The following is an 18,240-nucleotide window of genomic DNA, read 5'->3' as shown; positions in this document are numbered from 1 at the left end:
CTGCTTTTTGACAGCTGTCGCTGCATCGTTTTATCAGGCTTCTCTTTTCTCTCTTAACTCCCCCCCCCCCTTCTTGGCTACAAGAGTTTGGATACAGTGCTCGCTCAGTGCTCATTTCTTGGGTCCAGGGCACCCAGGTGTAATTGGGGATCCGCAGCGGGGCCTGAGATCTTATTGCAGAGGTGATGATGTGAAAGCACATCACTAGGTTGTTCTTTTTATTCTACTTCTGCTTCTATATTTGGTTGATGGTGGATCCGGAGCATGGGAATTGGTTGCATGGACAATTTTTTCTGCTGAATTCTGTATTAATGGGTACTAACCACAATAGCTGTGTTTTGGAGGCAATATGTCTCTGAATGCCAGTGGGTATTCACAAGTGGGGAGAGTGCTGTTGCATTCAGGTCCTGCTTTCAAGCTTTCCCTAGGCACCTAGTTAGCCGCTGTGAGAAGAGGATTTTGGAGTAGATGGGCCATTGGCCTGATCCAGCAGGCTCTTCTGATGTTCATATACCATTTTAAAGTTTTTTTTATTTTAAACATTAAATTGGAATCTGATTTCAAGGCAAAATAGTAATGGTTTGTGATTGCAGCTGAGTCCTTTTCTTGAGAGAACTTTCAATATCTAGTCACATCAGGTAATTAATCTACAGTAGTTGCTCCCACTAGAAATAAGCAGTTGTTTGTTTGTTTGCTTAATTCGTTTGCTTAATTGTTAACATAATTGGAATCACTTCACTTGTAAACAGTGCTTGATAGCATTGTTAATAGCTTAATAGCCTATTAGAGATCCACTTTCTAGTGACCCTATCTTTATGAAGAAAAGGAGAACAGTCTTATGGGAGTACCTGAGCAGTATTCTTTAATCCATGGGATGTGTTCCAGCTTAAATTGTATTTATAATAATTAGAGCTTCCACTTGATTTGTATTAGTACTAGATTAGTCTGCTGTACTGGAGCTGTGGAAAGGAGGAATCTGAAAAGTTGGGAGAAGTAAAGGGGGCCTCCAGGACACATTCTCAGAGCAGCAGAATCCCTCATCAGTGCCTGAAGTTCTTCAAAAAGTCTGCTAGTTATCAGACTCTATTTATTTATTTGTAAACCACACTTTTCATAAAGGTACAACAAGGTGGCTTTCAACATACAAAGACATTATAAAATTAAAAACCAATTAAAAACAATAATAAAAGCATCAACAAATACTGCATTGGCTGGAAGAAAAAAGTATGTTAAAACGTCTGTCTAAAAAGTTTGGGGCTGAGGAGCACTTTCTTAATACTACTGTCTGGACACAACCCTGCAGGTATGAAAGGAGCCACTGCAGCATGGTGCCACCAGTGCCCATCCTGTTGAGCCAGTCCAGAAGGAAACCATGGTCAGTGGTATCAAAAGCTGCTGAGAGATTGAGCAGGAGTAACAGAGTTGCACTCTGCCTATCCTCTCTATAAAGGTTATCCATCAGGGTGGCCAAGGCTGATTCAGCCCCTAATCTAGGCCTGGATCTATCTGTCTCACCTAGGAATGTCTGCAGCTGTTCTGCCAAATCCTCTCAATCGCCTTTCCCAGGAAGGGAGTATTTGCAACCGAGCAATAGTTGTTACAGTCCATTGTGTCCAGGGTTAGCATTTTCAGTAGTGGCCACACTACAACTTCTTTTAAGGTGACAGGCACCAGCTCCTCAGGCAATTGTAGATACAATTAATGAGAACAACTTGGATCTTTAGAGCAGAGACATCACAATACATGACTTACCCAAGTTAATATGCCTGGTCTATGATGGCTTTCTATGAGAAGTATTCCCAAGAACCATAAATGGGGGCTAAAGGTGGGAAGATGTCCCCCACTGCTATGTCTGTGAGCTGTTTTCTGTCTACTCTATGCTTTCCATGTACTACCTGACAACAGTGTTGATAAAACCAATCAGCACAGAAGATATTGCGTAAAGTGATAGGAGATGTTCTAGAAGGCTGTTGTCTGTCAAGGTGATGTATGCCTAAACGTTGTGGAGCCTGTAAGTATTTTAGGGGCTCAATCCAAATGTTTTCTCTGCCTTCCTGCTGAGGCTGAAGTACACACACTTACAAATAGAGACTCTTAACATTTGGAGAGTAGCTTAATTTTTTCCCCTCTGTTTCTCACCCAAGCTGCAGTCATCATCCACCCAAGGAATAAATTAGGTAGAAGGAAAGGCCTTGGGTGGCTCTCCAAAATAATGCTATCAAATGCCTCAGTTGCAAAGCATGAGATGAGAAAATGGTGTCTGTGGCAGGCCACTTTGTGAGGTGTGGGTGGAGCTGCAGGCCTGTTGGCTCTCCAGGACAATGAGTTGCTATCCTGGGCCGTAAGCATTTCACTCAGGATAATGTTGCCCATCTGCATGGGACTGTCAAGTTACCTAACATATACAGTATGTTGTCTGTACTACTACGTAAGTTAAATGCTTATTGCTGTAGATAATATTTCATTAAATGTTAACCATCAGTGGAATAGTGATTGTGAGGAATGAATAGCTGGAGGGAAATCCATTTTTCTTTGTTTTAAAACAAAGATATTTGTCCAAAGCTTATAAGAAGAATTGAAGTCTTGAAAGAGGAAAGTGCAGGAATGGTAGGAAGAGCTTATCTTTGGAGGAACTTTGGGTCATTTGACTTTCTCTTAACTGTTCCTTTTTTTCATAGATATTTTCCAATTTATCTTTGAATGAACGATGTCTCTCAGCATCATTGGTTTGTAAATATTGGCGTGACCTCTGTTTAGATTTCCAGTTTTGGAAGCAATTGGATCTCAGTAGTCGTCAGCAGGTATGAAGGAAGCTGCATTGAAAATGGAATGCCTTCGATAAAAATTAAAACAATTCTGCTGGTGAAAGCTATACGTGTGGTCAAATTTTGTTCCACTGAATTATACAGGAAATATAATGAGAGATTTCCTAAGTTCTTAATTTGTTATAGTGACCCAATGATTGGTTCTCTTCAAAAATGCGTTGATCATAGTCATGAATATATAAAGCTGCTTTCATTGACTGAATGCATGTATATTTTGTATGATGGAGAATTATAGCATGGCATGACCTGCATGGCATAACATTCTTGATAAATTAAAGAAACTTAGACCCAGCTTATCTGAACACTGGGATAGCAACATGCAGGATTAGGTGTGAGTTCTAGTGCAAAGGAGCAACAATAACTTTGTTCCAGCACTGGGTTTATGCCTCCATGTAGATGCTGTAGTAGCTATGGGCAAATCTGTTGAGCAGGAAATTGTTTTGATGAATGTCAGAGTGGGGTGGAGACAGATAGATCCAGAGGGGCTATTGGGGTGGTCTTAGTGTTGGGCAGTCATAGTGCTGCAAGAATGATTACTAGCAGAAGAAGGCTTTTAAAATTCAAGTTGGGCAGGACAGCATGAAAGCTAGACTTGTAGTGAAGGTACTGCTAAGCTAGGTACTGCTAATTTGGTTGTGCAAATTCTGCAAAAAGTGTATAAGACTTATTTAAAACAATTTCAGGTAAGCTTATGGGAATATTAATGTTTCATATTGGATTTTTTTTGACAGGTCACAGATGAGTTACTGGAAAGAATTGCATCAAGAAGCCAGAATATAACTGAAATCAATATTTCAGATTGCCGTAATGTATCAGATAGAGGAGTATGTGTACTAGCATCTAAATGTCCTGGACTTCTAAGATATACTGCCTACAGGTGTAAACAGCTATCTGATACGTCTATAATTGCAGTGGCATCCCAGTGTCCTCAACTTCAGAAAGTGCATGTAGGCAACCAAGATCGGCTCACTGATGAAGGACTCAAGCAGGTAAACTAAATATTGGTGAAGGTATATTTTAAATATATACCAAAGTACATTGTCTTTGAATAATTTAAATTGCCATTTTATGTTCACTTACTTGAGAGTAATGCCTCCTCAGACCTTGTGGGACATGCATCAAAATGGGCTATTGGGTGTCAAAACGAAATGTTTGTTTACAGTGCCTTGCAAAAGTAATCAGACCCCTGACCAATGCTCTCATATTACTGAATTACAAATGATACATTGTAATTTTGTTCTGTATGATACTTTATTTTGAAACACTGAAACTCAAAATCAATTATGGAAGGTGACATTGGTTTTATGCTGGGAAAAGTTTGTAAGAAACATCAAAAACTGAAACATGTTCCTTGCTTAAGTATTCAACCCCCATATTAATATTTGGTAGAGCCACCTTTCACTGCAATAACAGCTTTAAGTCGGTTGGTGTAGGTATGTAAGAGCTTTGCACATAGTGTCGGAGGGATTTTGGCCCATTCTTCTTGGCAGATTCGCTCCAGGTTGTTCAGGATGGTTGGATGTTGCTTGTGGACTGCAATTTTCAAAGAGCGCCACAGATTCTCAATGGCATTGAAATCAGGACTTTGACTGGGCGACTGTAGGACATTCACCTTTTTGTTCTGGAACTACTCCAGTGTTGCTTGGGCCTTGTGCTTGGGATCATTGTCCTGCTGAAAAGTGAATTTCCTCCCACGCTTTGGTTTTGTAGTGGACTGAAGTAGGTTCTCTTGCAGTATTTCCCTGTATTTTTAATTCGTTTGGAAAAATAAAGATAATAATAATAATATTTTGCTCCATCCATTCTTCATTCAATTTTAACAAGATGCCCAGACCCTGCTGTTGAGAAGCATCCCTACAGCATGATGCTGCCATCACCATACTTCACTGTAGGGATGGTGTGCCTTGAGGCATGGGCAGTGTTGGGTTTGCGCCACACATATTATTATTATTATTATTATTATTATTAAATTTATTTCTACCCCGCCTTTTGGCCAAAGGCCCTCAAGGCGGCTTAGAAAAAAATAGGCACAAGCATAAAAATACATCGATGAAGGCAATACAATTTACAAAAATTAAATAACAAATATCATTATTAAAAAAAGTGTTTTGAGTTTTAGCCAAAAAGCTCCATCTTGGTCTCATCTGACCACAAAACCTTTTCCCACATCGCAGCAGGGGCACTGTCATGCTTTCTGGCAAACTCCAGACTTACTTTCAGATGGTACTTTTTGAGTAATGTCTTCTTTCTTGCCACCCTCCCAAACACGCCAGTATTATGCAGAGCTCCTGATAGGGTTGACTGGTGCACCATTACTCCACTCCCAGCTGCTGAACTCTGTAGCTCCTTCAAAGTGATGGCTGGCCTCTCGGTGGCTTCTCTCACAAGTCTCCTTGTTTGAGCGCTGAGTTTTGAGGGATGCCCTTTTCTTGGCAGTTGCCTGGGTGGTGTGATGCAGCTTCCACTTTCTGATTATTGATCCAACTGTGCTCACTGGGATATCAAAACACTTGGAAATTAGTTTGTACCCTTTTCCTAATCTATGCATTTGTATGACATTATCTCTCAACTTTAATGGTTCACAGATGGAGGCCAATTGTAAGGTAACTGTGTCCTCGATAGGGCAGTTTCTTTCATCTGTGTGAACTGGGAGCTTCCACAGCACAGGGGTTGAATACTTACGCAAGCAACATGTTTCAGTTTTTGATGTTTCTTACAAACATTTCACAACATAAAACCAATGTCACCTTACAGTAATTGATTTTGAGTTTCAGTGTTTCAAAACAAAATATCATACAGAATGAAATTACAATATACCATTTGTAATTCAGCAATATGAGAGCATTGGTCAGGGGTCTGTTTACTTTCGCAAGGCACTGTATATTTTCAGTTTCTGTTATGTGCCTTCAAGTCGATTACGACTTATGGCGACCCTATGGATCAGTGACCTCCAAGAGCATGTGTCATGAATAACCCTGTTTTAGTTTCTACTACCCCCAAAAGCATTCAAGATAGTGTATGATAATGATAATAAAATAAAAGGACAAATCCAGGACTAAAAGAAAGTTAAAGTTTTCTGTTCTGTCTAGAACATTCATTAATTACATTTATATACTGCCTTTTCCTCCCAGGAGTTTAAGGTGGTGCACATGGTTCTTCTCTCCCCATTTTATCTTCATAATAACCCTGTGAGGTAGGTTAGGCTGAGGCAGTGACTGGCCCAAAGTCATCCACTGATGCACAGTTCTGTAGCTGTGCATACATAGCTTTTATTGAATACAATCAATCTGTCATAACTAGTTATAGTTTTGCTGTGTGCAAGCCCAGGTTTTAGCAATCAAGAAACAGTTTTTATTATTTTTGTCTCAAATAGTGCATGCAAGCTCCATTTTAGCTGCTTTTTGGGCCTTTCCTACTTGTGCTGCTTTATTCACCATATTAAATTTCCAGACTGCTAGTGGCAATATATGTGTATTAGATACCTGCAGATTTGGCAGGTTATTTTGAATCTAAATAGGAATTTCTTAGCTCCACCACACAGCTGAGCTATTTTTCTATTCAGTGGTCTCCCTGGGTTCCACATGAGATCCTCCCCTCCCCCAGGCTTTTTGGTCATTGATACTTCCTTGTACCCACTGTGAAGCTTTTACCTGCACCAAACATATTTCTGCATTTCATCATATCTCACTCCCTGTATTTTGTAGTGTTCAAAGCATTCTTCTTGAAATGTTTTGAACTGGCCATAACAGCAATTTAGCTAGTGGGTAGTTCAGCTTGTTTTCGTTGGTTTGGATCCAGACTTTGCTCCAAATGGGTGGGGACATTTCCTGAGCAGTTTTCAAGGAATGTGGGGAGGTGACTTTTGCTAGTTCCCTCTCCCTCCTGTAGCCTCTTGCATCATCTGAAAATCTGCTTCAGATAGTTGAGGAACCATATTGAAGAATGTGGAATTTGGAGCTGCTGGGATCCCTTGGCTAGATCAAAAGCTTTCCATGGATAGCAGGGACTCTTCCACTTGTGGGGGGTGAAGTTAGATCCAGGTCAAAGTTCTATCCTGCCTACCAACCACTTTTTAAAAAGTAAACTAGATATTCTCAAGTGATGGCTGAATGTCTTCTATCTACTTTGCAAGTAGTTGCGTACTTTCACATATTTTCTGTTGAGTTAGAGTATGACATTGGAAAGTTAAGCATGCTATTTATTAGAGATGTGAAGGCCTGGGGGGAAAAGAAAGACGGAGGAATTTGAAAAAAAAATCCCACAGGTTTTATTGTTTCCCCCCAAATTGAAAACAAAACAAAACAAAAAAAAAAGAGGATGACACTTTCTCCCCTGAGTTTTTCCCAAGCCTTCACAATTCTATTACTTATCCTTTTATTGACAAACTGTCATGGTTATCGCAGACTAAGCCCCCCATCTGCACTATACATTTAGAGCAGTATCATGCCACTTTAAACAGTCATGGCTTCCCCCAAACAATCCTGGGAATTGTTAAGGGTGCTTAAAGTTGTTAGGAGACCCCTATTCCCCTCACAGAGATATTATTTCCAGAGTGGCTGAGTAAACATTCCCCCTGTCTGGGGAACTCTGGGAACTGTAGCTCTATGAGGGGAACAGGGGGCTTGTGATGTTCCTATATTAATGTATATATGGTAAGTGTTGGTTGTTTAGAAGATATATGGTAAGTAGTGAAAGAGGAGGGGGAGTGAATGGGCAGTAGAATGCTAGATGATTGGCTGAGTGTTTAAAATGGCTGAACGTATAAAAGGAAGAGTGAGAGTGGAATCGGGGGGAGAAGAGAACTGAGTGGGTTGCTTGGTGGGGTTTAGAGAGTTGTTTGACAGGAGAGAGTGGAGAAGGAGGGAGGTGGAGTTCGGATTAGTATTGAGTAAAACCATATGCTTATGTGCTTTAAGAAGAAATCTTGTTAATCTTGTTAGCTTTGTTATCTTTAATAAATACTTAATTTAGTTTACCAAAGGCCTGATCCTTGACTGGGGTTTCACAGACCAGAAGGGAGGGTAAGGTAATGACCAAGGCTGAAGGGGAACTGTAACAAATGGTGGCAGCGGTGAAGAGAATAACAATACCAGTATTCAGAGTCTCTGGGAATACTAGTATTGGGACGTTACTGGTGGTTGCCTAGCAGGGGGATCTGTTGAGATCTGTGCTAGAGCGGGGAGAGAAACCATAAGAGAGAGCGGTCCGGACTGGTGGAGTCCCTGGTGGTGCCTAGTGACAGGCAGTAGCCACGCGCAGGTAGGAACCTGACAGGGAGAGCCAGGGAAGGACGCCTCACAGGGCTCCTAAATGTTTTTGCACCCTTGAAAAGCTGCCGTTCCCAGGATTCTTTGGGGGAAGCCATGACTGTTTAAAGTGATATGCTATTCTTTTAAATGTATAGTGCAAATGGGGCCTGAGTTGCATTTGCTGATATTGTCCTTGAAATCTAGGTGTGTAAGCTTTCTGTTTTTCTCAACAAGTATATTTATTTTATTTATTATTTAGATATATATCCCTCCCTTTCTCCCAGTAGGAGCCCAGGGCGGCAAACAAAAGCACTAAAAACACTTTAACACATCATAAAAACAGACTTTAAAATGTATTAAAGCAAAACAGCAATTAAAAACATGTTAAAACAAAACACCTTTAAAAACATTTTTAAAAAGCTTTAATAACATCTATTTTTTAAAAAAGGTTTAAAAACATATTAAAAAGCAATTCCAACACAGATGGAGACTGGGATAAGGTCACTACTTAAAAGACTTGTTGAAAGAGGAATGTCTTCATTAGGCGCTGAAAAGATAACAGAGATGGCACCTGTCTAATATTTAAGGGGAGCGAATTCCAAAGGGTAGGTGCCACTACACTAAAGGTCTGTTTCCTATGTTGTGCAGAACGGACCTCCTGTTAAGATGGTATCTGCAGGAGGCCCTCACCTGTGGAGCGCAGTGATCGACTGGGTATATAAGGGATAAGATGGTCTGTCAGGTATCCTGGTCCCAAGCTGTATAGGGCTTTGTACATGAAAACTAGAACCTTGAACTTAGCCTGGTAGCTAATAGGTAGCCAGTGCAATTCTTTTCAGCAATGGGGTGACATGTTGGTGATACCCTGCCCCAGTGAGCAATATCACTGCCGCATTGGGCTCCTGCTGGGAGGAAGGGCAGGATATAAATCAAATAATAAATAAATGTTGCACCAGCTGCAGCTTCTGGACCAACCTCAAGGGTAGCCCCACATAGAGGGCATTACAGTAATCTAGCCTGGAGGTTACCAGTCCATGGACAACGGTGGTCAGGCTGTGCATGTGTGTTATGTGCCTTGAAGTTGATTACTACTTATGGCGACCCTATGAATCAGCGACCTCCAGTAGCATCTGTTGTAAACTACCCTGTTCAGATCTTGTACGGTCAGTTTTGTGGCTTGCTTTATGGAATCAATCCATCTCTTGTTTGGCCTCCCTCTTTTTCTACTCCTGTCTTTCTACTGTTTTCCCCAGTATTATTGTCTTTTCAGGTGAATCATGTCTTCTCATTGTGTCCAAAGTATGACATTCTCAGTTTCATCATTTTAGCTTCTACTGATAGTTCTGGTTTAATTTCTAACACCCAATTATTTGTCTTTTTCGCGGTCGATGGTATGCGCAAAGCTCTCCTTCAACGCCACATTTCAAATGAGTTGATTTTTCTCTTATGCACTTTTTTCACTGTCCAACTTTCACATCCATACATAGAGATCGAGAATACCATGGTCTGAATGATCCTGACTTTAGTGTTCAGTGATACATCTTTGCATTTGAGGATCTTTTTTAGTTCTGACATAGCTGCCCTCCCCAGTCCTAGCCTTCTTCTGATTTCTTGACTATTGTCTACATTTTGGTTAATGGCTGCATCAAGGTACTGAATCCTTGACAAGTTCAATGTCCTCATTATCAACTTTGAAGTTACATAAATCTTATTTTGTCATTACTTTAGCCTTCTTGATTTTCAGCTGTATCCTGCTTTTGTGCTTTCCTCTTCCGTCAGCATTCATTTCAAATCATTCCTGGTTTCTGCTAGTAGTATGGTATTGTCTGCATATCTTAAATTATTGATATTTGTCTCTCCAGTGTTCACACCTCCTTCATCTTGGACCAATCCCGCTTTCTGTATGATATGTTCTACATATCGATTAAACAAATAGGGTGATAAAATACACCCCTGTCTCACACCCTTTCTGATGGGGAACCAATAGGTTTTTCCATATTCTGTCCTTACAGTAGCCTCTTGTGCAGAGTATAGGTTGCGCATCAGGACAATCAGATGCTGTGGCACCCCCATTTCTTTTAAAGCGTTCCATAGTTTTTCATGATCTACGCAATCAAAGTCTTTGCTGCAATCTATAAAACACAATGTGATTTCCTTATGAAATTTCTTGGTCTGTTCCATTATCCAACGTATGTTTGCAATATGATCTCTGGTGCCTCTTCGTTTTCTATATCCAGCTTGGACATCTGGCATTTCTCACTCCATATATGGTAAGAACCTTTGTTGTAGAACCTTGAACATTACTTTCCTTGCATGGGATATTAAGGCAATAGTTTGATAATTTCTGCATTCCCTGGGATCCCGTTTCTTTGGAATTGGGATATATATTGAACACTTCCAGTCTGTGGGCCATTGTTTATTTTCCATATTTGTTGACACATTTTGTTAAAATTTGGACAGATTCAGTCTCAGTAACTTGTAGCAGCTCAATTGGTATGACATCTATTCCTGGTGATTTGTTTCTTTCAAGTATTTTAAGTGAATATTAACAGTTAAATGTGAAGGTAACCATATTTTAGTCAATTGGAAATTGCATTGATTTAAATTGGAGACATCTTTTCAACTTTTGTTATTTCCAGCTTCTACACATGCAAGCCTCTTTGGAATTCTGAGATTCTGGTTTAGATAATTCTGATTATTTTATACATGTTAAATATGGCTATATCTAATACACCTGTTTTCTTATAATAGAAAGTAAATTTGGGTAGCTATATGATGACACATCTTGGACTGGTGAAATCTCTACTGTTGTTCAGTTTCATTTTTTAAGAGCAATTTTGCCTCTTTGCTATTGTCTTAGTTAAAATCTAAATTAATTCTATAGCAATGTAACACTTGTACATACACTGTAGTTTGAAGGCAAGCATATTTAGCTAGTGTTCTATATTTATGTACATGCGAACTTCATTTGCAGCTGGGCTCAGAGTGCAGAGAACTAAGAGATATTCATTTTGGGCAATGTTACAAGATCTCAGATGAAGGAATGATCATTATAGCTAAAGGATGCCTGAAGTTACAGAGAATATACATGCAGGAAAACAAATTAGTAAGTATTTGCTTTTATGTATTTAAATTAAAAATGTCTGCACATTTTTCCAGACTCATCCAACTCAAGATTTTATCAGTGTATGTTAATTGAGTTTTAAGGGTGAAATAGGCTTAGAAATCTATGTCTGTGTTCTGAGAGTGTTGACCTACAATGCAAATAGTGATTAAAAAGCCAGTTCTCAAAACTTGGTTCATACTGGAATGCTTGACTTTGAGCTAGCATGCTACGCTTTCCTACAGAATTGGTCTTATCCTGTATGTTTCAGTAGTTGGTTTAAATGTAATAAATAATGCTAGCAAAGCATTACTGGAATCTAATCTGGCAGTACAAGTTTTTCTAAACAGGATTCATGCAGGGACATGTTCTGGTGAATATGTAACATTCTCTTAAGAGCTCTGTACATTTTCACACTGCAGTGTATTGTCATGTTTAAATTAATGTGCATTCATTTAACTCATGAACATATTTGTTTGCATTTGTAGAACTTGTTCTATGTGACTACAAGATGCCATGTTGGCTAGTAGTTTGGATGGCTTTTAAAAGAAAATTAACCAGATTCACTGAGGCAGCTCTACTGATCGCTAAATGGAGCTTCTGCATAGTATTTCTCTGGATATAAGATGCTGGGCACAAACAGGGATAACTTAAAACTATGCCCTGTTTGTGTGCTTCCCACAGATATCAGGCTGGCCGCTACTGGGCATGGAATGCTAGACTAGACAGATCTTTAGTCTGAATTAGCCAAGTAAATCACTATGGATTGTATCCAATGTTAGTCATTAGAGTAGGCCCATTCAAGTTAACGGACATGACTGATTTGGCTCTGAGTAGAATTTAGTTGGATACAACCCTCTTATTGTATAAAAGAACAAAGTCTTATTACAGTCTTGTGATAATTTTGAAAAAGATTGACATTAATTAATATTGGGTTTAAAATATGGCACTTTTAAATTAGATGCTCCTTGTACCATTAGAGTACAACAAATGAAACTGGAGAACCAATGCTTGACCATCCTACTTTGTCTGCTTTTACATGAACTTGATATTTTGTCATTTTCTACCTGCTAATTCTGGATAGTTGTATTAGTTGCTGTCTATTGTAAGCAAATCATGTGTTTGTTGCAGAAAGCATAGGAATTTGAGTGGTCAATCAGTTTCATGTCTTGCCATGCTGGAGAGGCTACCAATTCCATGTTCTGTTAAGCAATTTTTTTCCTGACCTTTTAAAACGGTCTAATAAATATCACTGTGTAGTTTTCAAGCCACTGGAGAATTAATTAAAGTTTGTTTCACTGATGTCTCAACAGTAGGAAACATATTAAGGGTATGTGCACAGTTAGCTAATTTCCCCTTCCAAGAAAGAACCAAGATTTCTAAGAAAATCTCAGAATGTTCAGATACCAATTTGGAAGCAGAGCTTTAAATAGTGACACTGCATCAAATTTAATGTGACCTACATCCATGATGTATGGATTGCTTTGCATGCAAATAGGCGTCTCCTGGTAGTGCTCGGAAAGATCTGTCATAAACTCTGGAGAACCAGTGCCAGTTAATGTAACAAAACTGAGCTAGATGGTTTAGTTGTCTGACTGAGAGCCCCATTTCACATTACCAAATCTTGTTTTAAAAAGCCAGCGTATGCTTGAACTTTGTGTAGCCCCTTTGCTTCTCCCTTTGTGCAAGCAGGGGAACAAGCCATGAAGTTAGCCATAGCTTCCTGTGTGAACTTGGAATGGTGCTTAGTGCCTTCCAGACAAGCCAGAAATTATGGCTTGTTTGGAAGCCACTAACATAGTTCTCAGTTTGCATATAATGGGAAGCTATGGCTTCTTGGTTAGTTTCCCCACTTGCATGAAAAGGAGCAAATGAGACTTGGTCATGCTAAGGCAGATTCTTAGGGTCCCTGGGATATATCCTGAGAAACCAGTTAATTTGAATACACCCTAAATATTGTGAGTATCTTGAGTGTTTGATAGAATTTTCAAAGGATGCTGATATTAATAATTCAAGTACAAAAAATGTCTTCTCATGCTCAAGAGCTTGGAGAGTACCAGTTCAGAGCATCTGTAACCTAAGAGGGGTTGGCTGAAGTTTTTAAAGCTGTACGTGGAGTCCACAGCAACCCAATTATGTGCCTACAATTTAGAACTGAGCACCATACTCAACTTTCCCTGAACCAAGAGGGTCAAAAACTGGTGTCTTTTGGGCACTAAAACTCAAGACTGTAACCATACTCTCAGAACAAAGTGGAAATATATTGTCAGTTAATGGGCTTTTACTTGAACAGTTATATTTTGTTCTCTATTTAATTTCTCTTCTGTGGCAAGGACTTCATTTTAATTGCAAAGCTGGACTTGGAAACTACCCAAAATGTGCTACTCTTCTATGAACAGCATAAGAACCTATGCAAAAATAAAGACAGCAAACCTGGCAGAACTAGATGACCCAAAGCAGATGTTTAGCATTTTCTTGCTAGCATCTTGACAACAGAGACTTTATTGGAAATGTTACACAATTTTGCATGTGCTAAGACCATGCACATTGTGTGCCAAAAAATAACATAATTCTACAATCAAATTGTAAATGCATAACAAACTATGGTTAGTTCTAAGAGTGAGCTCTGTAAGCTCCCTCCTCATACAGTGAGCTTTCACTTTTGAATAAATTGTCAGTGAGAAATAGTGATTTAGTTAACAGAATATAGTCAGATGTCTTGGTTTGCTAATTGCAGAATAAACTGGAGATTAACATTGAACGTTGGCAGCTTGCTTGTGCAATAGGATGCCCCTCTCTTCCCCACGGCAGCCCCCTGCATGCTCCCAAGATCTTTTCTAGAAACTGGCACTGGATGTCATTGGCTGTCACCCAGGGTTTCCCTAGTTTGGGCATCATGAGGAAACTGCAGTTTATGTAAAAGTGAAGCTTTCAATCTTGTGTGCAAAAGGGAAGAGTGTGTGAGAGTGAGAGTGAGAGTGAGAGAGCAAATGCAACCAGTGCTCAAAACAGCAAACCATGATTTGTTGCATCTAAAGAAGAAAACTGAGTAAATTGAGCTACACTGCTGTTTCTATATGGATCTATATTCTTGTGTTGAGAACTTGTCTAGTGGCCAAGTACGTGCCTGGTTCAAATCTTGTTTTAGCCATTATCTCCTCAGCCTTTAGAACAGGGGTGGGGAATGTGTGGTCCTTCAGATGTTGTTCTCCAAATTCCATCAGCTATAGGCTATAGCTAAAGCTCTGATGGCCAGAGATGGTGGGAGTTGCAGTCAAAGCAGCATCTGGAGGGACGGGGGTTCCCATCCCTGCTGTAGAAGGTAAGCAGCTATCTCTCAGATTCACCCCTTTCCTTATGCAAGATAGAATTATAATACCGGTCTGGCTTTAAGGGTTGTTGTAAAGATTAAGAGAAAATATAACTCATTGCCCTTCTGGAATTCTTCTGGCAGATAGTGATTTCTTTTGGCTTTGATTGTTCACTGTATTGGTCTTTCACCCCTGTGTTCACTGATGGATATTTTTCTGAACAGTGTTTGCAGTATAGAAATGTGTGTGTATATAATAAAAATGCAATAGCTTTATGCTGACATGTCATGAAGGCTCTCGGGGTTTTCACCCTGGAGCATGCCATGGTATCATTGCCACAAAACAATTCTTCATATCCAGTTCCTAGGAATATCTTTTTTACACAGTGATTTATCAGTTTGTTTCAGGCCTAAGGGCACTCTGCTTCAGCAGCATCCTACAGCCAAGGCAATTTGAATCACAGACAGGGTGGCATGTTGGCAGAGCCATTAGGCAGTCTTAATTAAGAGTGAGGTGAATATCTAGAATGCAGCTCTATATCTTTATACATGAATTTTGTTAAGAAAAATGCTTGGAATTACAATGTAAAAAAGGATGCCTAAATAAATAAATAATAAATAAAATTTTATTTTTAGGCCGCCTATCTGGCCGAATGAACGGCCACTCTAGGCGGCGTACATAATTAAAAATACAACATATAATACAGTTTTAACATATAAAACAATTATAATCCACCAACCTACATCTATACACTAAACTAAAACTAAAAATCCTAGAATCTTTTGGCATGTAAAAGGTAGTATGGGGGTTGAAGTCTTAAAATAAATTTAACTTATGGTTGGATTATTTTGTTCCTTATAATTTATTTTTATTTATTACATTTTATGGGTGATATCCAACATTATCTGTGCGTGAGTAGAATGGACTTCTGCTCACACAAAAGGGCTTCATCTTCCTCTCCTCCCCCGGTCCACAGAGTTGGGGAAGCCTTCTCTGTGGAGCAGACCTTGCAGGGATGAGAAGAATGTGAAGCCCTGTTGTGTGAGTGGAAGTCTGTTCATGCAGTGTTGGTTTTTGCTGTATATCCTGTCCTTCAGCTGTACTTGTACATTTTATCCTCGCAATGATTCCTGTGAGGTAAATTAGGTTGGGAGATAGTAACTGGCCCAGAGTGAGTTTTACAACTGAGTTGAGGATTTGAACATGGGTCTTTTCTGCCCCTGCCAGCACTCGCACCTACAACTTGCTAGTTGAAGTCTGATGCTTCAGGCGAAGCTTGTCAAACCTACAAACCTTCCAGCATTTATGGTTTAAAATTTCAGCCATTGTGTTACTCATTCCCCTTCGCTTAAAGTTAGAGTGGTGTTACACTAAGTAGTTATGCCAGTGGACAGTAGTTATGCCAGTGGGCAGTAGACTGTTGAATAAAAAGCATTATCCTGTTGAATAATAGCTTTATTCAAAGGCAAAGGTGAATTTGTCAAATGTTTTCCTTTGTGAAAAACTGCAAAAGCTATGTTCTAGACAAGATTTTTCAGTATGTATTCTCTTGAAGCCATTTGGTGCTCAGTTATGTAGGATGTATTTGCTATCTTTTGTCATGTATTTCCCATGGGTTGTATCTCACAAAATCATGCCATTAGCACAAGGACATCCTCTCCTTCACAGTTGGCTTGGGAACTCCTAGAACAGATTTGGGCATGCAGGCAGTAAGGTGATGTCCTGCTGCGCAGGTGGAAGTCCTTGCGCTAACAGGATGACTTTGTGGGGTACAACCCTATATTATGTTAACTTGTGCTGGAACCTCCAATGTTAGCTATCTTATTATTTTTGTTTTATTTGCATTATTGTCCTCTTCACCCCCTCAGCATTGTACTGTGCTAGATGGCATAGAGCATTTCTCCCCCACTTCATGCCATTTACTCTAGCATCTCTTGAAAACTGAGGCTAAAACTTTCAGAGCAGATTGTGCCAATGTGAAGAGACTCAACTAGGCCTAGTTGCTAGTTGAGCCTGTTTACTTTGGCACAATCTTACCTGTCCTGATGCATGATCAGCCAGAGAAGTAGTTCTGTGAATCATAGTGAATTTTCTCTCTTTTTTTTATGCAACAGCACAGCTTACTAACGACACTATGTTAAAAATTATCCAGTCCATGGTATTGCTTTCATCAGACAATTTCTGCACAATTTTTTCTGCTCTCCACACAGACTCCTCCCAGACGTGTGCAGTGCTCAGTTTCAGCAGTCAGCTTCTGCAAAACCAGAGTCAGGAACATGACAGCATGTTCCTCTTTTAAATATTAGGTAAATAAGTGTTCAATGAAACTGTGAGCGACTAAGTTGCCATTTAATTTATTGCTCAAAATCTACAGAGGCTGGCTAGCTGTACTAACAGTTTCTACTACATCATACCCATATGGAAACTGTTTTCCCAGATGTCTAGTTTAATTAAAACAACAAACCAACCACTATTTATAATGTTATAGGAACAGTTTAGCAAAATATGCTGGGTAACATAGCTTACTTGAACTAATAATTGAACCAGTACTATTAGTAACAATCTGGGCTGTTGTTTCTTTTCTCTTTCCCAAATGTGGCTCTTCCCATCTATGTTTGCAATAGCCCCTAAAAGGCACACTATAATGTACTAGTCCTTAAAAAGCTAAGTGTTTTGATTTATAAATATTATAGGAGGAATGTATTTATTTCTTCTGACCTTTAGGTGGCAGTATTGACATTTCGATTTTGCAAGTAAAGAGTGATACTATGTAGCCATAATTTTCTTACTCAACAGTAGTCAGTGTGTATTTTCATGTTGTCTGCACTTGTACTACTGATTTTAATGCTTGAAATATTCTTTTCCTAAAGCATAAAACTATATGCTTTGCTGCACTTGAATAATGTTTTTTCAGGGTAATGGTCCATGTGTAAGTGCAATTATTAATTAATACTATTTTAATAACAGTTTCTACATGAGTTGGACATTACTTCTAAATACAATATAGTGCCACAAATCAGTATGAAATATAGCCTTGGAGCTTGTTTCAAAACATAGAAGATGCAGCATGGCTGCATTTTTTTGCAGCTGTTAATTTGCTGGTTGGCCCCATCCTGAAAAGCTACACTGAACATGGTTTGCCCACTGTAAAATGATGGTTTATATTCCCTGCAAAATATTCCAGATGGAGTGTAGTGGAAACTGAAGACCCTCTTTTGTTCACTATTCAGGAACAGCATGAGCAACTGCAGTGCAAGCTCCTCTATACTTGGTTATCCCCTCCCCACCTACAGTGCTGCAACCCTTCCCCTGGAGTGGAACCTCTTGAGAGAATACACCCATGTTTGATAGTGGATAAATGTACCCTTCCCAAACCTCAAAAAGTGGGCTGTAATAATCAGTTCATCTTTTTCTGAAAACATGTCAAATGATCAGAGCCTCCTTCTCTGTGGAGTTAGGCCAGAGTTGACCTGCTAAAATACAGGTGACAGATTGTTAACTTTCAGTTGTCATGATTCCAAAATCCTCAAGCTGTGTAATGCATCGTATCATAATACAGAGTTTAAAGACTATTTTATAGGTTGTACAAGTTTAAAATGGCTATGTTAATGTAAGGGAGGTATGATAAGAATGCTTCATCCAGTAATATCACAGGGCACACATGCATATCATAACTTTCTAAAGAACTTGATTTATGGATTTAGTTCTTAAGCTTATGTGTTAAGAAACTACTTAATATATATATTTGTACA

General features: G+C 39.3%; 1 protein-coding gene across 2 annotated transcripts in view; it reads left to right on the top strand.

The window, feature by feature from the left end:
• The window catches only part of FBXL17 (F-box and leucine rich repeat protein 17), a 284,885-nt gene that overhangs the window by 1,117 nt on the left and 265,528 nt on the right, over positions 1-18,240 (top strand). For both annotated transcript variants that reach the window (XM_061623634.1, XM_061623643.1), the window contains exons 2-4: positions 2,679-2,801; positions 3,557-3,814; positions 11,049-11,180. In XM_061623634.1, coding sequence (XP_061479618.1) covers positions 2,679-2,801; positions 3,557-3,814; positions 11,049-11,180 — 513 coding nt within the window. The remainder of the gene's footprint in view (positions 1-2,678; positions 2,802-3,556; positions 3,815-11,048; positions 11,181-18,240) is intronic.

This window comes from Rhineura floridana, chromosome 1 (genome assembly GCF_030035675.1).
Source record: "Rhineura floridana isolate rRhiFlo1 chromosome 1, rRhiFlo1.hap2, whole genome shotgun sequence".
NCBI classification, from domain to species: Eukaryota; Metazoa; Chordata; class Lepidosauria; order Squamata; family Rhineuridae; genus Rhineura; species Rhineura floridana.
Note: the sequence above shows the minus strand (reverse complement) of the source record. Positions and strands in the feature narration are given on the sequence as shown.